Here is a 23832-nt window from a genome sequence, read left to right as displayed (position 1 = left end):
GGGATGATAAAAGAATGTATATATTTAAGAAATGAACTTATAAAAATGAATTATACATTAAAAATGGATAAAGGTGTTTCTGGAAAAATAACAACTGATGATAAAACATTAATAGAGTTTCAGTTAAAAAAGATAGAATATAATAATTATGTAAAAGAATATAGTAATAATATTAAGGATCGATTATATGAAATAAAAAAGCAGGAATATGAAAATTTGAAAAAATCACACTGTACACATCAATGTAATGAATATGTATTGAATTATGTGCGACTTCTTAATAAATATATAAAGGATACTAAAAGTATTAAAAACGAATCATATACTGCTATTCCAAAAAGTATTCGTGATTACTCAGTTTTGGATAATTTGTTAGAACATGCAAACAAAGGAAATATAGATATAAATGAAATTATATATCCTTTGAAGTTGATAGGAGAAGAAATAGAAGACATTGACTTTGTATATGTTATTAACAGATCATTCATAGATGATGCAGTTAGTATTTTAAATATTAAGAAAGAAAAAAGTGAAATCTTTAATACGAGAGAAGAAAATATTGTAATTTATTCGAAAGAGCTAACAAATAACTATGCTGTTTTTCGTCATATAATGATCTTGAACATTCCAATTAAGGAACTATATGAAGAAAAAATAAAGTAATCTAACAAATTATTTGCTATTGTCGTAGAAAAATTAAAAGATAAAGCCTATTCATTAATTAATTCTTCATACGTAGATACAGAAATTAAGAATATTTGTAAGGAGTCAGAAGAAATAGTAAAATATGTAAAAGAAACACTTGAGAGGAATAGAAAAAAATTAGATTTTTTCTCAAAATATCCAAGTATAAAAACGCATAATATTATAAAATATCTTGAAGAAGATTATCTTATGCTCGATGAATATAAAAAAGATTTAAAATTTTATTTTGAATTCATTTCTAATAAATATAAGAAAATATATGTTATACAAAAATTAGGTCACTTAAAAGAATTAAGAGATATAATGAACAAAAAAACTGATACATTGGAAGCAAGTTTACTTTTAGATGAAATAACTAAAATTAATTATGAAGAAAAAGAAATAGATAAAAGCCTTATTACAATAAGAAACTTTTACGAAATTATATTAAATATAAGAAAACAATTTAATGATTTAAATATAGATATTGAGAAAAATGTATCTAATGTAGTTTTATTAATGGAAGATGAACTACATATTATTAAGAACACAAAATAAATTAAAGAAATGCTAAAAAATATGACCAAAAAAATGCTTAAATTAAGGGAAATTATTGTTTTAAAAGATAAAGGAGATTGGGATATTACAACAATTAATGAATTAATTAATGTAGGATCTTATAGCGGCATAGATGAGTTTAAAAGGATAAAAGTAAAAGCAAATGATAAGGATAATTCATTATTTAAATCTTTATATGATGGGGATGTATATAATCTTATTGAAAGGATTTGAGAATTTGTATGTGAAAAAAAAAATAACATTGATGAAACACTTTCTTTTGATAAAATTGAAAAAAATTTAAATGAAATAAAAAGAGAGTACGCTAAAATAGATTCCATAACATATGAGAAATTGAATTCTGTGAAGGATAAAATGAATAAAGAAATAGAAATGATCGAAAAACGTAAAAGTTATATTATAAGGGTGCAAAGAGAAGATCTGTATAAAGGGTTTACAGAATCTTCAAATAATTTAGGAAATGAATACAGTGGATTATTGAAAAGCATAGAAGAATACGAAGGCATAGGAAAAATATTAGATACACATAAAAACAGCATGTCGATGAAAGAGAATGAATACTTCAATAAATTACATGTAGATAGTAATTTATTTGAAAAAACAAATGATTCTGAAATTTTTATTAAAGACAATTTTTCTAAAAAAAAATTGAAATATATACAAAATTAGTTTACACTAAGAACATAATAAGTAACATAGACAAACTTTTAAAATTTTACAATAGTATAGAAGTGTATTTTTATTTAGATAATGATAATAATTACATTGAAAGAATTAAATCATTAAAACATAATATTCAATGTGAAGGAACGAGTAAATGTATAAGTAAGCAGGAAAATCGGTATGTAGCTTTGATTGATACAGTGATAGGACCATAAGAAGAATTGAATATGTAAACAAAATTATACTTTTTCTTAACGCCTTAAATGATGCTATAAATAGATGTGAAGACAACAATAAATCAATTGACATTTTAAGAAATAAAATGAATGTTTGAAGGGAGAATTAAAAAAAGAAGTTACAGAAATTAATAAAGATGATTTCGTAGGAGAAGATATGAAAAAATCATTTATATATAATTTAAATGTACAAATAAATATGATAGATAATAAATTAAATGAACTGATTAATACTGTACAAACAAATTCTTCAAATTTAATGAAATTTTATATTGATTCGAAACAAGATATTCATAATAAGAAAGAGCAAAACCATTTACAAGATTCACTAGAAAAGATAAATGATTGGGAACAAATTAAAAAGAAAATAAATGAGTTAGATGAAAATTATAACATATTTAATGAAAATAAAATAAAATTATTTTTAAGTAATTCAAGTATTTATATAGGATCAATTTATATTGGTATAAAAGAAAAAATTAATAACACACGGAGTGAAAAAAATAAGATTGTGAATTTCATGAAGGAAATTGAAGAAAAGTTAGACTTCATTGAAATAAACCAAGATTATAAAAAGGCTAAAATTGAGGGGAATGAGATTAAGTTAGAAAATATAAAAGAAGAAATTATTCCGAAAATAGAAGAAAGTATTAATATATACAAAATTCAATTAGATCAATTTGAAAATAATTTGGACAATTTAAACAACAACACTAAAAATATAGAAAATGATGTTAGTCATTTACGTAATATAATAGATCAAATGAAACATATTTTTAAGGAAGTAGAAAAAATACTTGTTGAATTAAACATATTGGAGAATAAATTAGTGGATACGAAAGAAAGTGTTTACAAGGTAGAACTAATGTATGAAAAGAAACTAATAGAAAACTTTTTAAAAATAATTAGTAATAAAAAGAACAAATCTCAAGAGGGTTTGCAGAACATTAATACAGTTAAAAATAATATTGTAGAGATTATAAATGTATTATGTGATTCGAATGATAGCGAATCGATAACAGTCATCTGTGAAAAATATTCTGGGAATGCTAAAATGCACAAGGAGGAAATAACACAAATTGAAAAGAGATCTATCAAATTAAAAGAAGATTCAAGCAATACTGTAATTCTACGTGACCTTATAGAAGTCAAAGAAAAAGTTCGTAATAATATGCAAAAAGCATTAAGGGGAAATGATTATATAAATGAGGTATTGAATGCAATTATGAACACTAAAGAACTGTTATTATCAGCCAATTGTAATAGTATTATTAATATTATTGTAAGGAATTCTAACGATACTAATAAATATAACAAACTTGTAAAAATGGAATTATCAAAATCAGAATATGCAATTAAACAAGCAAAAATATGTTTTGATATGGCAAAAAAATTAAAAGATCAAATTAATGAAGATTTGGATGATGAAGATATCGATAATAAAGTAAAAGAAATTGAAAAAATAAAAAATGAAATATTAAATGAAATAAAAAATATAAATAAATATTTAGAGGATTCTGAAAAATATAAAAGAACTTGCTTAATACATTTTGATAATACGAATAATAGAAAATTAAAAATTATATATTTAAAAGATAAAGGAGATAATATAACAGAGTGTCAGATTATGAAATGAATAAAGTAGAGGAGAATGTACAAAATGCACAATTTTTTTCTGGAGAGGCTGATAAAAATACTGATAAAATTAAAAAAATTTATGAATCAATTTCACAGTATGAAAACATGGTGGAAAATCTTTTAAATACCTCCTCAATTAAAAAAACAAAAACAAAATGTGAAAAACGAAAAATAGAAGTAAAAGACACGCTGAGAGAAATTAAAATTATAGATACTAAGATTAAAGAAGAATTGAATAAATACGAAACAAAAATAAATGAAATGAAGGAAAATATTAGTATGAAAAGAATTGAGGGTCAAGAACTTAATGAAGAGTTAATGGAATCATTACTACATATTGATAATTATGGACAACAACTAGATAACGTTCTACTAAATGTGAAGAGTGTAAAACATGACACAGAGAAATATTTAAACGTTGCTATGGATTTGGCTAATTTTATTCTAAATGAATCTGAATTAATTGATGAAAATACCTTAGATAATCTAAAACATGTCGAAGATTTTTATAAAACACAGTTGCACAATGTTAAAAATGAAAAACAACATATGATGAATGAAGAAAAAAAAATAAGTGAAATAAATAATAGTGTCATTATTATAGAAAATGATTTATAAAAATTTAAAAAAGGATATGAACAAGGATTGTTGAAAAAGATAATGGAAAATGCCAATTTGAGAGTGAGAAACTTCGAATTAATAGTAAGTGAAATAAATTCCTTGATAGACACTTTTGCATCATTTTTTATCAGGTTCAAATTAGAGGGATATGATATAACGCATGATTTAAATAACTTCCGTATTAAAATAAAAAATATTCAAGATGAATTTATTAAAATCCATAAATTAATAGAGGGATATTTACCTATTAACTCAAGTTCTTCTGTAACTTATAATGAAGCAAAGTATTTAAGAGAGGAAGTACATAAAGGAGACAATATAAGAAAAAAGGAGGAAGAAGCATTAAAACTATTGAGTGATATTAAAATAAAGGCGTCATTAAGATTATTAAATGAAATGATGGAAAAGTTGAACACTGAAAATGAAAATATTACAAAAGATCGTACATGAACTAGGGAACTCATAGACATTATTAAGAAAAATATTAATGATTTAAAAGAACTCACTAATATAGATGATGGTTCGAATATTTTAAACGATTCAGTAAATAAAATTAATGAAATGAAAAATATAAAGTACATCTATTACAAAAAGGAGGCGAGAAATATATTTGAAAATATGGTTGAGGTGGCAAATTATTTTTTAAATGATAAAATTATTATGTCCCAAGGGTTAAAATAGAATATAATAGGACTTCCTAATTTAAAATCGGATTTAGAAAAAGGCATCTTTATTACTGTACAAGATGCTCGTTGTGTTTTAAAAAATATAAAAGAATATGCAGATAATATATCGAAAAAACAAACTGAAGGAGAAAAGGCCGTTACAGTAGTTAACAATATTTATAGTGTATCAAAATTAAAAAGTGAATTTTATAAAAAGAAGAAATAAAGAGTAGAGAGATTCTATTTTTAAAGAAAATAGAAGATGCATTATATAATTTAAGAGAAATTGATAAAATAAAATGCCATTATGAAAACTATGATGATATGTTAGATAATACAAGAGAACATGCTCATGTTATAGAGATTTGGTCTACATATCAGTCAAAGAAACATAGAATGAAAAACGAAATTGATATAAATAAAATGAAAAGTGATATTGATAGTTACAAAGGCACACTAATTAATTTAGATACAATTATTGATTCTTCAAATGAAGATCAATTTAAAATTTCTAAACTACAAAAGTGAAGAGCCGATGTTGACAAAATTATCGAAAGCATAAATTCCATGGAAAATATTATTATGGAAATTGACTGCTCCTATAATGAATTATTAGAATTAGGGAAATATTGTCAAATGCGTTGGATTTTTTTAATTAGTAGTGCTGTAAATATTAAGACCAAAATATTCAGTAAAAATTACAAAACAAAAAGAAAATATAGAAAAAATTATGGAATATGTTAAAAAAAATTCTGCGGACATGATCAGTTATGTCAATCAGTTAAATGAGTTGCATGACGATGTTATTAAAAAAAATGGTAATATGTTAGACATCGTATCTAGTGCCCAAAAGTATTCTAAAGAATTTATGAAGAACGAACAAGAAGCAATGGAAATCATAAATAATATAAAAAATGAATTGTATTCGTTAAATGAAAATATGGATATAACGACTGTGGAGAAAAGTATAAATAGTATGATTGGATTTTATGAAAAATTGAAGAAAAAGAAATTAGAAATTAATGATATATATAAAAATATGTATCTAACAAAATTAAAGGAAATACAAAGAAATTGTAATATATTTAATTCTACAGCAAAATTACTAGATAATACGGAAGAAATTAAAAGGAATTTATTATTAGAAGGGGAAAAACTGTTAATATGTTTATATGATTTCGTAGAAGAGAGTGAAAATAATATGTTTATCACTAGAAATGAATATCCAACTGAATCTATAGAAAAGACTAATGAAATTTATAATAGTATTGAATCTGAAATGAAGATATTAGAAGGATTTAAAGATGATACTAGGGATGGAGATTATTATGTGAAAGAGAGTGAAGGTAAAATTTTGTTTTTATTAGACATAACAAAAAAAATTTTGAATGAAGTCGAAATAGTAAAAAACTACAATAAATCTTATTTGGTAGAAGATAATGTGAAAATAGCACATGATTTAACTGATAATGTAAATACCATGTCAAGAGAGTTAAAAGATTTAAAAGACGAGTTTGAGAAAATGTTAGTTACTATAAAATAAAATGGGAACATATCATCTAATATAGCTCTTCAGAAGGGGAATATTAACGAAGCTATTGGAAACGTAAAAATTGTGAAAGAGGTTCTATTAAAAAATATAAGAGAACATGAGAAGTTGCAAAAAATAAAAGAAAAATTAGATGAGATTAACAATATTATAGAAGAAATAGCAGAAAAATATAGAATAGATGAAAAAGTGGAAAAAATTTCTAAACATATTAACATGAGAAGAGGAAAATCACAATTTTACACATTTGTTGATGATATGAATAACGAAATAAGTTATATTAAAACTGATAATGAAGGGTTACTTGATATAAAATTATTAATTGAAAGAGTATTAGAAGATATTAAAAAGAAAAAGGATGAAACGAATAAAATAATTATTGTTATTTCAAAAGATGAGAACTTGAGTATATATTAAAATGCAAAAACTCTTATTGATAACGCAACTGATAATTAACGGAATAGATGGTGCTTTTAAAAAATTGGATAATTTAATGAATGAAAATGAGGTAATAATTGAAGAACTGAATATTCAAAAAGAGAAAAAACAAAAAGAAAATACAACTAATAATTTAACTATTAATAAGAATATCAAAGAACATGAAGAGTCCAGAGAAAATACAGAGTTAGATGGAAAAAAAAATAATCAGGATGATTCAATTTATGAGGTACAAGAAGTCACAGATGGAAAACAAAAAAATTATTACAAGATCTTAGAAGTTAATAATCCTAATGATTTAGCAAATAATTCTGTTATTAACGAAATGAAAGAAAATATAAAACATCTTGAAGAAGTAATTTTGGAAAAGGAAAAACAGGCATATGAAGTAAATGGGCAAAAAAAAAGGAGAAGAAAAATTGATTGAACGGGAAGATAAGAATCCTGTGAACAGTACCACCGATCATATAGTAGCTAATAACGATCATAGAGAACCGCATAAAAATAAAGTACAGTTAGTAAAAAAAGGAGAAAATATAATACAACGCTTTATTAAACCAAATGTTTCTATCACTGAATCCATAAATAAATATAAAAATGTTGAAGATACAACAGACGAAATGGAAGAAAAAAAGACAAAAAAAAAAGATACACAACAAACAAGGTTAATGATAGTAATCATAATAGTCTTCGTGATAATGGAATACGAACAATGAATATATTAAATGAAAATGAAATATATAGAACTTCAAATGATTATATTGAGATTATGCTAAATACTTATATTAAATATAATAAATCGTATCTATATAGTATTTTTTCTATAGTTAATAAAGGGATAACAATTATTGTTTTAACTATTTTCTCCTTTATTAGTTTTTTTCTTATGTGTAAAAAATTAAATGATGAAGAAAAAAAAAAAAAATGACAATAAAAAAGATGAAGTATTTAACATAAAAAATAATTTATTGTATCAAAAAAAAGAAGAGGTTATATAAATAGGTTTTATTAACCTTGAAGATAATTTGAAATAAGAAAAATATTTAATATATACAAATTTAACCTTCATTCTAAAAGTTTTTTAAAGAAATATATTTGTGTATATATATGTAATTTGTAGAAGATTTTTTTAATACTAAATTTAAATTTATAGTCAATAATTAAATCGATGATAGACCACATTAACTAGTATCCCATCGCTGTGAGCGTGATATATATATATATTTACACATTCTACTTGTGAATAGGAATTTTGCAGAAACGAAAATATATTTATAAATTATAGAAGAATTGAGTTATATATGAGACAATGTTATGAGATTATAGAAAATTAATACAAGTTTTTTGCAAATGTAATTCTTATACATGCCTGAATAGATCTTTCTTAGTATATAATCTGTTCGATATCTTTAATATTAATTGAAAGTCGTATCTATTTTTTTTTTATACATTGCGGAAATTGCATATTACAAAAAGAATTAGTTAAGTACGTAGATAAAATTATTGACAATTTCAATGTGATTTAGATTTTTTATTATAGATTTTTTTTTCTTCTAAGATATCCTTTTTTTGTTTTATATATGTTATAAATAAAGGATTACTCTAGTTGACTTCTGAATTACAGTACTATAAGCATACGAAGATAAATAAAGGATATAAATGAGCCGAACATGAACCCTTTAAAAGATGACGTATAATTTTTTTATATTATTATTATTATCAGTATCATCATATTTTAAGATTTTTTATTTTTTATTTTTTTGTATTTGTATTATTGTTTTTTCGTTTATTGTATTTAATTTTACCAATATGGTTAATTAATATACCATTTTAATTAAATTAACTTTTGTCTTTATTGAAAATATTAGTTCATCTAATTTTCACAAAAACCATTATTATTAAATATTTTATACTTCTTAAATATAATGAAAAAAAAAAAATAATAATAATACTGCATATGGTAACAAAAATTAATATAAAAGATATTCTAATAAATTTAGGTATTCTCTTTTTGTAATGATTAAATACAAAGAACTCGGTTTAAAAATGAAGAGGTCTTTTCTTAAATATATATATTCCTAAATGAATAGAAACGAATATATTACATAATATTGCAGCTATATAATAAAATTATATAGTAGTTAATTATATTAAACATAAAACACATATATAAGATCAATTTTTTTCCTTATTTGAACTTATATGAAATATAAAGTTTATCAATTAAAAATTGGGCATAAGCGAAAATTACGAAAGTGTAAATGCATGTATCCATGGAATATCTAATTTTCTCATTCTGAAGAAGCCATAACACCTTCTGCGTTCTCTTTTTTTTTTTTTTTTTTATCTTTGGATTAATGTATTATTAATTATTATTAACCATATATTTAATGATCTGACGTTTTAAACGATGTGTTCTTATTCTTCAAATTCATTTAAAAATGAAATGAGCACTAATATATTCACAACATTAGGGAGGTTTTGTTCTTGGAACGTATATATTACATACTTCCATATTTCAATTATTATAAGACCATTATAATTATTCATCTATTACGTAAATAATATATATATATATGTGCTTTTCTAATTAAAATTTAAAAATTATAAAATTTTATATAATAAAACCTTTTACTTAAAATGATTAATTATTGTATGTTCTTCTGAGGAATATATTTCATTATCTATATTTACAAATATAATTTTTCACACAGATTATTTAGAGGAATGTATTTTCATTTTTTTCATATAAAATTTCCTTTTATTTCTCTTTATATCCTTATATATATAATTTTGGAAACTCCTTTTTATACATTATTTTATTATGATTTCTACTCCTTTATGTTAGTTCATTTGGTTTGGGCTACAAATATTTTCAATCCCTTTATTTATTCCTTTGCAGGTATAATAATTACTAAACATTTATATCTTATGTTTATCTTAAACTAATTTGTTATACATGAACTGTAGTTACTCTTTCTCACGTTAACATAAAATATTTATGTATATCTATATCAAATTAGTAGTTTAGAAAATTTTATTTTCTCATATATATTCCTCCATATTTTTAAATTTATATGATATTTCAAGACCATCTTCATTTTCTTAATTTTATATGTTTTTTTTTTTCATATTTATTTAACAGCACTATAAGCTAATTTTTTATTATTACATTAATATATGTGCATTAACATTCGCTTAAAAGTAGGTTCCATAATATTATTTTTTTGATTTCATCTATGAGTAATATTCATTTTAATACCTTTCATATTAATCTCATTTGTTTTGGCATTATGGAAATTTACATTATTTTGAATAGCATATACCTTTTGAAACATTGCTATTTAATTTTGGTATTATTTATGAAACTATTTGTTCATACGCAATCTTTCTACGATCAATGTATGTCTCTAATTCGTTTGTTTCCAGTGTATTTTTTGCTTCATTGAAGTGATTTCCTTGCTTACTACTTCTTTATTATTTTATCATTATTGGCCATACAAAACTTTTTCTTTTCATAACTATCCCAGACAGATGTGAAAATACTGTTGCTTTCTTAGTTTCTGCTGTTGTTTCTTAGATTCTTCTATTAAATTATATTACAATCATTAGTATTAGTGGTTTATATATTATTCCACTTTTGATTATTTTACCTTTTATTTTATTTTTTATTTTTTTCCATTAAGATGAAGAATATAGAATATTTATGTAAAGATTGTTAAAATTTTACTTATTTAATTTAGTTTCTTCTTATATTTATGTTTAAAAGAATAAATATAATAAAATTATATATACATACTAATTCAAAATTTTTTATTATACTTATATATAAATTTTTTTTTTAGGATAATTTTCGTATACACTCTAGACAGTGGCTGTAATAATAAATTATTAATTTAAATGAGTTCTTTTTTTACTATACAAATTAGCAGAATATTGTATACTAATAGAGTGTGAATTATAAACTCACAAGAAAAAAATTATTTTAATATATATTTAAAATTTTTATATTAGTAAGTGCAAAAATAGCATAACTCCATTACATATATTACTTTAAAATTTGCATGAGATACATTGTCCAAATAAAAATTATGAAAAACTATAAATGAAAATTATTTGGAAATGGAACTTTTTTCACACATGTAATAGAATGTTTTGATTTGTTTTTGTTAAATCATCAACTACATAAGTATGTATTTAATTACAAACAAATATAAAACTTTTATAATTAAATATCGTATTATGCGATTATTGATGAAATAAAAGTAAAAAAAAAAAAAAATTAATACGATAAAATCATATAAATTATTCCTTTACAAATTAATCAAAAATAAATAAAAAAAATATATTATATATATGTAAATAATATATTTTTTCAAGGAAATCAATGTTCATAATAAAACTGCATTTATTAGGAAAATACAGCATTCAAGATAAATATAAAAAATATTATTGTCTAAACAGCTCATTTACTAAAAAAAAAAATATACATATTATGTATATATATTTGGAGATATAGTAGTTCCTATTTTACTGTACGATTAACATTATTAATTAAAGAAGAATAATAAAAAAATATCATGAATAATGCTATATATAATACATTTTTTTCTGTTCACTATAAGAATTATTGAATGTATTATATCTAATTATTTACATTTAATTATATATATATATATATATATAAATTATATTTTTGGTTACAATGTATATTAAATGGATGTTATTAATTCATGGAACTCGTTTTAACATCTTGTGTAACATTTATTACGGAAACACATACACATCTTTTCATAAATATTTGAAGAATTATATTTAAGTATATTATATTAGGAATTTACGGAATCATTTTTTAAGTAGTGTTGAAAAATGAAATTATAAACCTTTGCTAATATTTTTAATGACATGTTTATTAACTTTATACAAAAATATTAAAATTTTTCTTATTTTCCTAAAAAATTTTCTAAAACATCTGTAAAATTTATATTTCATACGCAAACATGGGCTTCTATATAACTTTGATTTTTCAGATAAATCTTTAATCCTGTTTATTCCTTCTAAATCATCCATATAAGAATTTTTATATGGAACAAATTTTACACTCTTTATATTTGAAAAAGACGGGTTTAATAGTTTCTCTTTCAAAAGAATTTTATTCATCAAGTCTAACAAAACCCCTTTATCTGATAAATCAGCACATTGGTCTTCTTTGTCTGCTTGTTGATATTCCTCAAGAAGTGTTTTTAAAAAGCTCTCATTTTTCCCTTTACAGTATAATGTATTATTATTGTCACTTTCCTCTGATTTTACTGCTGTATACTGATGTACGTAAATGTGCTCTGTTTCGTTCATTAATCTTGAATTTTTGAAGTACTTTCTTTCCCCTAAATTACCTTTGTTATTACAGAAATTTCTAAATGTGTACTAAAAATTATAATAAATAAACAAAAATAAAAAAAATAATATACCTTTTAATTTCAATTTTATATAATAATATTAATTATAAAAGGCTTACATAAATGAGATATAAATAAATCAATTATTATTTATATAACATGTTTATGGATTTACATTATTAGAATTTTCCAACTTGTAAATTAAAAACGTTAATAAAAAAACTATCCTTAAAAAGATATATATATTTATTTTGTTCTTTCTGCTCATTTTTTTACGTTATAACGAAACTTTTAGTAATAATAAAAACAGCCTAATTAAAAACATTTTATCTTCCCTATTTGCTAATATTTATTTTATTATTTTCTCCCATTTTGTAGTATCCTATTTCGTGAAACAAAATTCAGTCTATATAAATATTGCCAATCTGTTATTTAAAGTACTAATTCGAAAAACAAAGATAAAGCAAATTTTTTAAAAAAATATCATACTATATATATTAAAGTCAAAATGAATATAAAAAAACTCAGAATTTAATATCATATGGAACAATTCGAATAATGTTAAACAAAAATAATAAAATAAATAAATTTTTAATAAAATTGTAGATTATACATTTTCGTTCTTAGTTTTATGAAACGCTAAAATTATAACATAAAGAAGGAATTTGTTGAAGTTTATACATAAAAGAAAATAAGTACTAATAATATATATTATATATTTAATCATAAACAAACTTTTTGGCTAGCATATTATATATAATAATAAAATTTATTTAATAAAATAATTTAAATATTTTAAGGTACAATATAATCAATAACATATATATATATATATATATATATATATTTTTCATTTATCGAATTTTTTCACTCAACGTGTTATCCAATTAATGAAATTTAGAAGTCGCATTCAGTGAAAAATTACATGATTCGTTGTGCAAAATAAATAAAATTTTGCAATAATTTTGTTTGTTTATTCTACTGTATTCACTGAAATTCATTTTTTCTAAAATAATTATATTTAATGTAAGTTATTCATTACAGATTATATATATATAAATATAATACACTGATAAAAGTCGACAATTTAAGTGTTATCTTTTAGAAATATTTATTGAAAAAATTGCTTATTTACTATTTTTATGTAAAATATTAAGTATATTTCTGGTATATTACATATATATTAATTTAATTTAGTTTTCATTTATTATTTATGTCATATTTTTTGTAAATTTTTAAAGTAAAAATAAATGATTTTAAGTAATGTTATTATATATTTAAGTAATTTCATAAGAATTGTAATTAGAATAATTGGATTTGTGAATAAATTCCCGATACTTATATGTGTATTTAAAAAAAAGAAATAATCAAATTTTTTTCTAATAAAATATTCTGATAGTACTATATGTATACACACGAATTGTCAATATTTTTAAACTATACATTATCCTAATAAAATATTGTTTCATCTTTTATGAATAATGTGTTTCTATTAAATTTTCTTATTTTTCAGGGGATAATTTAAAACCAAAAGTTAAAAAATTTGGACTATTTTAATATGTACAAATTAATAATAGACAAGTAAAAAATCTTTTTGAATAATGAAAAAAATATTCGAAATAGTATACCTAAAGGTTTTAGGCTTCAATTTTTTATATTAATATATGAAATATATATGATCACAATATCCTAATATTAGTACTAAAAATTAAAAGGTCAGTGTTTCATGTTTATATTTTATTTTTGTTACATATGATATATGTACTTGCTCTTTAAAAATATAAGAATAATATATATATATTTGGAACATAAATGTATTATATTTCATACATATAACAAGTTTTGTTAACGGATAAATAATATAATGTATAATAATAATAGTAGGAAAAGGAAAGGGAAAATAAAATAATAGCAATGATTATATATTCTCTGATATCTTATTTATAAATGTCATAATTAGTTTGAAAAAATTGTTTCTAATTGTACATAAGTTTTACTAAATTTTTAATTTTTGTTTTTTCATTAAAATGAAATTTTGGCAAAAGGAAATGTTTAATTGCCAATGTTTGTAACTTACATTTAGCGTGAAAAACCACATGGTAAAGAAAAGTGAAATAATTAATGAATTACTTTGCTAAATATTCAAAAATATGGTTTGTGTAAGTAGTTATTATATAATTTAAAGAATCTGTTATTTGTTCTTTCTTAACTCTTTACTAAATATAATAATCCAGTATGACTATTTGAAATTTATTATCGTTATGACACTATATGTGAATATATATATATATATATGTAGGAAAAAAAAAAAAAATTCATATATAAATTATTTAAGGGGAATATTATGGATATGACAAATTGATGAAAATTAAGATAAAATGTTACTGTAGCTGTTTATTTTGTTGTTATATGAAGGATATAAAAATTTCATTTGTAACAAGGAAAATGTTACGAAGTTTTATGTTTTTACTTTTTTTTTTTTAGTTTTTAATAAGATGTGTACTGCAAAAAATATAATGAATTGCACATATTTACATTTTATAAAAATAAATAATAAATTGAAGTAATATCATTAGAAAAAAATAAATTAAGGATAGAAAACACAAATAACTAAATACGTAATAACTAGTAGATATATATATTACAAAGAATCCTTACACAAAATGCTATTTTAACATTTATTTTTTATGTATAACCTAAAAAATATATATAAAAATGAAATTTTAAAATATATTTCTTCCATTAAGGTAGAATAATACAAAAAAATAATAGGAATAACAATCTTTATTTGTGCATAAATGCACGCAATATATATAATTACCAAGTGAAACTTCTTGAACGTTATTTGGAACCATGTGTTACCATTTTAAGAACTATTATGGTTTATTATTTATCTGTTTATTCCAATTAAATTTACTGACTTTTTTTTTTTTTTTAATTTAAAGATTATGCATTTCGTTATATCCATCTTATTCATAGCGAATATGAGTTCAAATAATAATAAAATAAGAAAACTATGAGATATTTCCGTTTTATATTTTTTACATTTTTTCTCCATTCATTTATTTATTGGAAGGGATCAAGGTTTGAAAGTGTAATATGTAATAAAATGGAAAATAATATAAGGGAACTTTCTTATTCGGTTCACCATAATCTTTTCTTATATGATCATCTACCTTTCTTTTTCGTCAATTCTTTTACTTCATTAACTAAAGGAACCCACTTTTTCTCATCTATCCATTTGTTAATATAGTTGTCTACCCATTTATAAAAAATATTTCGTTTATTATTTTTCCATTTTTTCCAGTTTTTCCACTTTTGATTTATAAATATTTCATCTTTGGACTCTACCCAATCAAGCCATTGTTCCCTTTCCATTTCTACCCTTTGTTTCCATTTCATCCAATCATTATTTTCTTTTGAATGTAACATTTTCTTCATTTTATTCCATTTCTTGACTTTGTGTTCCCATTTTTTCCAATATTCATCTTCTTTAAGTTTCCATTTACTGTTTACCCATTCTTCTATTTTTTCGCTTTTCCATTGACTCCACTGTTTAACCACCCAATCATACATATTGGATTCTTTTTCTGCAATCCATGTTTTCCATTCTTTCTCCATATGTTCTCTTCCTTCTGTATTAATCCATACTTTCCACATAGTTTCATCCCACGTTAATGATTCCGCCAATATATCTTTTTTATATTCGTTTTCTAAATTTTTATTATAATGTATCCATTTTTTTTTAATTGATTCAAACCATATTTCCCATTTCTCTTCATTTCCTTCGATCCACTCATTATTATCAGTTTGTAGAGTTTCGCTGAATTCTTCCCAATCTTCCTCCAATTGGTTCATCCAATTTTTCCATCTGTTCACTTTCCATTCGTGTGATCTTTCTTTTGGATCTTTTAGATATTCTAATACATTACTTGGATAATGATTAGATTCATTCAGAGATAAGTAAGATAACTACATAAACATAAAAATAAGTTTAAAAAAAAAAAAAAAAAAAAAAAAATATATATATATATATATATATATATATATAGATATTTTGTATATATTATCTATATTAATTTAAATTATTAAAACGAAATTTAAACGGTTTATACACGTCTGAATATGATTCTTATCTTACTTCAGAAGCATTATTTAAAAGAAAAGAAGGAAATAAAAAAAATAAAGAGAAAAATATTTTTGAAACAGTGAAAGTTGCAGCAGTATTTGATAGCATAATGTGGTTTTTATTATTTATTGTTAGAGTAATGAACGCTTTGACTTATGATGGTGTATAATCTTCATACTTTTTTACATTTTGATAAAAAAAAAAAAAATATGCTATTGAATTAAGAAGAATTTTATTTAAGTTCTAATACAATTAATTTTCATCTATGAAAAACTGTCAATAATTCACAATTCTAATATTTTGTTTTGGAAGTCGTAAAAACAGTAATTACAGTTGTTCTAAAGAATGTTAAGCCTAAACAAAATATAACCTTAAATAAATTTAACTTTTATTTCTTAAAAGTAGTGTTAAAAAAGAATTAAAACTTAATAAATAAGTGGCATAAAAAAAAATGTTTTAACTACACATGAATCATTGTAACTTTTGTCATTTAAAAATTTACTTTATGAAAAGCTCATATATAATAAACGCTTTTTGCACAAACTATATTTATTTATAGAAATTACCTTGTGTATTAGTTTTTTAACATCTCTATTTTGTTTTTCATTAATATTAAATTTGAGTAATTTCATTTTAAAACAGAAAAATACATTTGTATAGAAATCTTTTTGAACAACAAAATAGTATATATAATATATATTTATTTACATATAAAAACAAAATTTAGTGAATGTACTTCTAACAATTGTAGTGTTGTATGGTTTACTATTTTTCATCATTTTTTAATAATTTAAAATAAATAATAGTACATTTATAGAGAAAATATTAATATTTATGAAGAATAAAATTCTAATTTACATTTTAATATTTTTTGTGGTTAATAATATATTAGCTATCTACTATATTTTTTTAATATAAACCTATTTAAGTTAGTTGTAAGACCAGAAAACACTAATTTAAAAGAATTAAATGAAGAATATAAATATTTAAAAAAACTAAATGAACTATATAAAATATAAAAATTTGTAAGAGTTAACAAAACAGATTATTATTCATAAAGTATATATTTGCTTTTTTTTTTTTTTTGATATTATTGTGTAAATAATGACTATTAACAATATGTTAAGTAATATATATTATTCTTTTCTAAATATGTCAAGTTTCTTGTATTGGGTTCATTCATTATTAAACTTATATTATTTAGCAGGAGACTTCCGTTTAAAAAAACTAAAATGAAAAAGGAGGAAGAATGATGTGCAAAAACAAATAAAAAAAAGAAACAATGATAGAATGGGAAAAACAGTTAATGTAAAAATTCGGAGTTTTTTTTTTTTGTCTTTTGCATTAAACACGAAATAATGGGAAGCTAATGAATAGATAAATAGAATTGTTATTAAATATGACACGTTGTATAACAATATGAATATTTGGAACATGTAATACATTATTGTAATTGTATTACATCTCTTTTATTTTTATATATCTTTTAATAGAGAAATATAATGAAAAATGTGTTAAATTTTAGTAATAACAATGTATGTTAAATTACCATTGAATTAAAATTTTAGTCCATTTTCTTATTAAAAAAAAAAAAAAAAGATGCATGATGTTTTTTTATGAGTGAATAATCATTGAAAGGTAGTGTAACATTAGTTATTTCATTTGGTGCATGAATGTATTGTAAAAAGAGAAAGGTAATAAAAAAAACGTGAAAGAAAAAAAATTTTATATTAAATATTTAAAGGTGAACAAATACTATGACGAAGGTAATGATTACAACAATTTAACTTCGGTAAATATAAATTCAATTTATAAAAGTTACACAATATTAAAATTAATATAAGAAAAGTGAGGTTAAAAGTAAAAATTTGAAGTTAATATTACGGAAAATTTCCTGGTTTAAGTATAACTTGAAAATACAGTTATATATATAATATTTTAGATACTTAAAAATAATTGTTTAAATAATATGAAATTACAATGTCTTTTTAAATATAATTATTAAAAAAAAAAAAAAAAAATTATAATAATAATAAAGTAGAATAAAGAAAAATTGTTTGAATACATGAACATGTCAAGATAAATTCGATCTAATTATAAAAAACAATTATTTCAGTAGAGTAACAAAATGTATGTGAATACTTATAATAAATTCTAAATTTTATTGATAAGTTGTGTTCACATCATCTGTTAAAATGCATATTAATAAAAACTAGTTAAAATTTGTACTGTTTAATACCTTTTTATAATTATTTAAACATTAAAAGTTAAAAACGGAAAAATAACACTATATATTAGAGTAATTTCATAATATTTTAAGTTAAAAATAAGCTGAAAATATTATTTTGTATCATAAAATATAGAGAGAGTATTATAAGTTAATCACAGTGGCAGTATAGTAGCTCCCTATTAAAAGTAACAGTAGTTTTAAAATAAGGGTTGCCATAAAAGGCTTGTAAAATATGTGTAGTAGTAGTAGTAAAATTCCAAAATTTATATTATAGCTGTAAATAAATTAAAATAATTATTATGTCAGCACAAAAAGTAATTGATACAAAATAAGAATTTTTATGCAGTTTTATCGATAAGTAAATGATTCGTGTGACAAAGTTAATTTAATACGAAAAGAAGTAAAACAAGAATTACATAAATGTGCATTAATATTAATAACTGGTTTATAATAACTGTTATATATAGAAAATAACGATAGGTTGAATGTTACAATCAAAAAATGAATCTTAATATACCAAGATATTAACGGTATTTTTATGCATGCTCTTGTTCTTGTAAATTAAGGAAAAACAAAATTGTGATGGTACAATTAACCATCTATATATTTAAGTACATTATTAAATAAACAAAAAGGTTGTTACAACACATATATTGATTAGTTCATTTTAGAAAAGACATAATTTGAATCACAAACCATAGTATACATACTGAAAGATGACAAAAAATAAAAATAAATATAGATTACTGTATAACTCATAATGAAGAACTAAAATACCATATATATAAGTCCACACATATTAAATATTATATAAATATACACTATGAAGCATGTAAATTTAAAGATATATTTATTATATACCGTAAAGGACAAAATAAATAAAAATTATGATAAAAAATGAAAAGTAAATTTCCTATTCTTTAGAAAGAGTGTATCAAAAGTAATGCACAGAACAAACATTATATCAGTATATATTTTACTTTAATATATATATTACTAAGAAGGGTTAAAAGTGTTTTCATGTTATATTCATATAATTTTTTTTTATTCTTGAAACATATTATTTAATTTAAGAATTGCAAAAAATACAATAAATAAGGTTGTAGATATGAATAAAATAGGGAAAATTTACAATAATCCGGAGATTCGTTATTTTTATTTTTATATTTTAAATAGAAAAGAGTTAAGTTCAATATATTTGGGTGGATACATATATCCTTCCATATTTTGTTATACTTCATAAAAAAAAAAAAAAAAAAAAATGAAGTTTCTACGTGAAATAGATTCTCCGTAAAACATATTAAAATTGATAACAATACATATAAATTTGTTAATATTCTGTATTTCTAATTTTCAGCATAAAATAATAAAAAATGGTAATTTTTTGGAGCATTACACTAAAATATGTGTAAAAATATTACTGCAAGAAGTTTCATTCTTATTTCTTAAATAGGTAAAAAAAAATAGTATAATTATAGGTAAAATATAAAACATAAATTTTTTGTTGTTTTATTTATTTACAATACATTTTAAAGTAGACTTATTTAAAAAATTTTATAAATATAACATTTGTTTGTAATGAATGATTTATTTGTATACATATTTAACAATTTCAGTACTACTGAATTCCTTTATTTTTTTTGTTAAAATATTACTATTTGTAATATTACTGCGAAAAGCTTATACAATGTTATATTCTTATACCTTAGCTAAAAAATACGAATAACATGTAGTGTATTAATTCATCTTGACAGTTTACATTAAATTGTATAAACATATAGTTATAGATGTAAATATTTTATATTTAATTTAAAATTTTTTTTTTTATCATTTATAGCATATTATTTCTTTTCGCAAAAAAATTTATATGAACTAATATTTATTTATACTGAAGTGATAATAAATATAAAAAAAAGTAAAAAATTAAACTGAAAAAAGCATATAAAAAATAGATTTAAAAGATTATTAAAAATAAAGAAAAAATAAGACACAAACATTAAAAACAAAAATTTTGTATTTTAAAATAAATACATGTATTCTTTTTTTATATTGATTTTCTTTTATACTAACTTTTGCTTATGTTTTAATAATTTTTTTTTTAGAGTGCCTTCTGCAGAAGTTTCTGTTTCCATTTTTTTTTTTTTTATAATATTTATCTTTTATCATGTTAATTTGAAAAACAGGATTTTCTAATTTATGCATTTTCAGTTTATTAATAGAATTTTTCTTTCACTTAAAAGTTAAAATGAGAAAAAGCATATAAGAATCATAGGTAAAATTTCCAAAAAAAAAATTAATTTACAAATGCTTTGTTTCAAAATTTAATGCTCTAGTTCTTTAAACATTTGTTTTTATTACTTACATTAAATGTATTACTATGCATATTTATTTTTAAAGAAAGAATAAAATTTAAAATAATCTTTATAAAAACTCTTTATAAAAATAATGATACAACAAAAATTCGGAAGTTTAGAGTAAAAAATGAACCAGCCTAAATTATGAAAGGGTAAAATTTTTAAAATAAAGTGTAAAAATATAAATTATGAATTTGTTATGGATTGTAAAGACGTTCAATAAATCATATAGATATATTTTATACAATGATGTGAATGACAACAAATGGTTATATCGTAGAAAATATTTAATATAACATAGTAAATTAATCATTTATGACAAATGAATTTTTGAATATCTTTTAACAAAGAAATAACTACATATATAATTAGTAAGTCACATACATGTGATAAACAAACGTTATACAAACTTGGATTTTAATATGCATTTCTTGTATATATATAATATAAAACAAAGTAACAAAAGTTTTTTTGAAATATGCTCTATTGTGAATATTAAAGAATTTAAAATCAAATAATATATAAAACATTGTTTCATTAGATTATATATATATATATATGTACGTATCAGTCACATAATCAAAAGTAAATCTTGAAACTTTACGTAGGAATATGCCCAAGCATAATGGGAATTGTATTTTAAATTTATAGGTCTATTCTGGTATCAATTAATATACTTTTTTTTATTAAATAGTTCACTATTTTATTCATTGAAAGGATAATGATTTTAAATAATTACAAAAGTATTTTGAACATTTAGGAATTTACATGTTTCACACTTTTTTACCATTATATGAATATATTTCTTGTTCTTCTGTAGCACGTTGACGTACACGAGGATTAATTCAATAGAGGAAAAAATAAATACAAATTTTTAATATATTTTTACAAGATTATTTATTTATTTACCCTTTGTGAATTTCATTTTTGAATTAATATTTTTTCTTTCTATATGCCATACATTCCACTGCTTATCTGTTGTCCATTTCTGAATAAAGGAATTCATCCCTTCACAAAAGGCAGCACGTTTATCATTTTCCCAATTTGACCACATACACCCATCATCATGTATATACACATACTCTTTGATAAGTAACCATTTAATTCATTGCATCCTTTGGATATATACTTTCTTTTTGCACTCAATCCAATTATTATTATTTGTTTTATATAATTTTTTTGCAAATTCTGTGCCTTCCCATTTTCCTGAACAATCATCTTCTTTATATCTCCATTTGCTCATTAACAAAGTTTTGATTTTGTTATTTTTCCATTTAACCCATTTTTTCATTATTTCCTTTTAGAAATAGGACTTTTTTGCATTAATCCATCTTTCAAAATCTTTTTCAATAAACGATTTTCCCTCTTCATTAATCCATTCTTTCCATTGATAACCGTTCCAATTTTTGGATCTTTTCATGATATCGGAATTATATTCCTTTTCCATATTTTCGTTATAATGCATCCACTTATGTTGTGTATTCTTTATCCATTCATTCCAGTTATTTCCTACCTTATTCAACCAATGTTTTTTTTTAATATCGAAGGATTGATTGAATATTTTCCAGTCTTCCTCCAATTTTTTCATCCAATTACTCTACTCCATATCTCCTAATTCTGTTAGATGTTCTAATGTTTCTTGCTCCAATTCTTTTGGTACATTTGGATTGCGCATTACTTGCCCCATCGTATTCTGAAAAAGATTTAATAAAATTTAAAAGGTTCATAAAAATAGCATCCATTTTGAATTAAATTAAATCGTTAAAAATATTTACAAATATTTACACATATACATATGTATGTAATTATTTATTTTCTTTTTATTTTACGGATGAAATATTGTTTAGAAGAAGAAAAGCGGAAGATAAAATGAGTAATGAAAAAGATAAACCTGATACTGGATAATTTAAATTTTCATCTGAAAATGCATGGTTCCTATTTTTCACGGTTAAATTTCGAAGAAAAGAAGTATCTGGCATAAAACCTTCTACATCCTTAATTGGTTCCATTTTTTTTTCCTGAACAGGGTATATGTTATTTGTGTGTAAAAAAAATACCTGTAAATTTTAACTTATATAATTACATACTTAAACTTTTGAATATTTTGAATTTCTTAATTTTTTTTATGAGAGATTAATGAATAATTATTATTACATAATGGGTTTTTATAGAATAATGTGAGAGGATATAAATATGTAGAAAAAAAAATGAGAATTTAATATATTATATTCATAAAAAAAAAACGAATTTTAAAGGATGCTAAAAGACAAATATACATAACCAATAATTGAATATATATAAAAGACTGTAATGTTGTTGTTTTAGAAGACACTTTATAGGAAACAAAATTATATTTTAATTTTTATGAAAATTATATTTACATATGTTATGCACTTTTATGCTTATTTTTCATTAATTTCTAGTATATTATTTATTTTGTAGTATTCTTGTTTTAAGACTTTCATTTGAAAAATCAAAATATTAAAGTCGAATAACAATCGTTTAAGGCTGAATAAATATAAATATATATATATATTATGTATATTTTAGTTGTGTTTCTTATATGTATTCTGAGATTTGTTTCCATATTTAATAGTTTATATTAATTTAATTATGTTGTATATATCTACTAACAAAAGTAATATTTATT

At 21.4% G+C, this 23832-nt stretch overlaps 5 protein-coding genes and 1 pseudogene across 6 annotated transcripts; 3 read left to right on the top strand and 3 right to left on the bottom strand.

Moving 5' to 3' along the window:
- Positions 1-63: 63 nt before the first annotated feature.
- Positions 64-1242, top strand: MKS88_001816 (reticulocyte binding protein 1b; the record flags this gene model as incomplete). Its single annotated transcript, XM_067214776.1, has 2 exons — positions 64-604; positions 692-1242. The coding sequence occupies 2 exons, from the start codon at positions 64-66 to the stop codon at positions 1240-1242; spliced, it is 1092 nt and encodes a 363-aa protein (XP_067074121.1).
- A 33-nt stretch (positions 1243-1275) lies between these two features.
- MKS88_001815 lies at positions 1276-4418 on the top strand (annotated as a pseudogene). Its single transcript has 5 exons — positions 1276-1449; positions 1612-1846; positions 1933-2126; positions 2263-3781; positions 3844-4415. Coding segments are annotated over exons 1-5 (2694 nt in total).
- Positions 4419-4460: 42 nt separating this feature from the next.
- MKS88_001814 (reticulocyte binding protein 1b) lies at positions 4461-7500 on the top strand (the record flags this gene model as incomplete). The annotated part of the gene is made up of 6 exons (XM_067214775.1): positions 4461-4863; positions 5140-5249; positions 5339-5610; positions 5765-6610; positions 6731-7041; positions 7100-7500. The coding sequence occupies 6 exons, from the start codon at positions 4461-4463 to the stop codon at positions 7498-7500; spliced, it is 2343 nt and encodes a 780-aa protein (XP_067074120.1).
- Positions 7501-11948: 4448 nt separating this feature from the next.
- On the bottom strand, positions 11949-12425 carry MKS88_001813 (uncharacterized protein; the record flags this gene model as incomplete). Its single annotated transcript, XM_067214774.1, has 1 exon — positions 11949-12425. One exon carries the CDS (start codon positions 12423-12425, stop codon positions 11949-11951), a length of 477 nt encoding a protein of 158 aa, XP_067074119.1.
- A 3212-nt stretch (positions 12426-15637) lies between these two features.
- On the bottom strand, positions 15638-17230 carry MKS88_001812 (tryptophan-rich antigen; the record flags this gene model as incomplete). Its single annotated transcript, XM_067214773.1, has 2 exons — positions 15638-16441; positions 17165-17230. 2 exons carry the CDS (start codon positions 17228-17230, stop codon positions 15638-15640), a joined length of 870 nt encoding a protein of 289 aa, XP_067074118.1.
- Positions 17231-22482: 5252 nt separating this feature from the next.
- MKS88_001811 (tryptophan-rich antigen) lies at positions 22483-23191 on the bottom strand (the record flags this gene model as incomplete). Its single annotated transcript, XM_067214772.1, has 3 exons — positions 22483-22695; positions 22784-22875; positions 23074-23191. The coding sequence occupies 3 exons, from the start codon at positions 23189-23191 to the stop codon at positions 22483-22485; spliced, it is 423 nt and encodes a 140-aa protein (XP_067074117.1).
- Positions 23192-23832: the final 641 nt, after the last annotated feature.

Source organism: Plasmodium brasilianum, chromosome 7 (genome assembly GCF_023973825.1).
Source record: "Plasmodium brasilianum strain Bolivian I chromosome 7, whole genome shotgun sequence".
NCBI lineage: Eukaryota > Apicomplexa > Aconoidasida > Haemosporida > Plasmodiidae > Plasmodium > Plasmodium brasilianum.
Note: the sequence above shows the minus strand (reverse complement) of the source record. Positions and strands in the feature narration are given on the sequence as shown.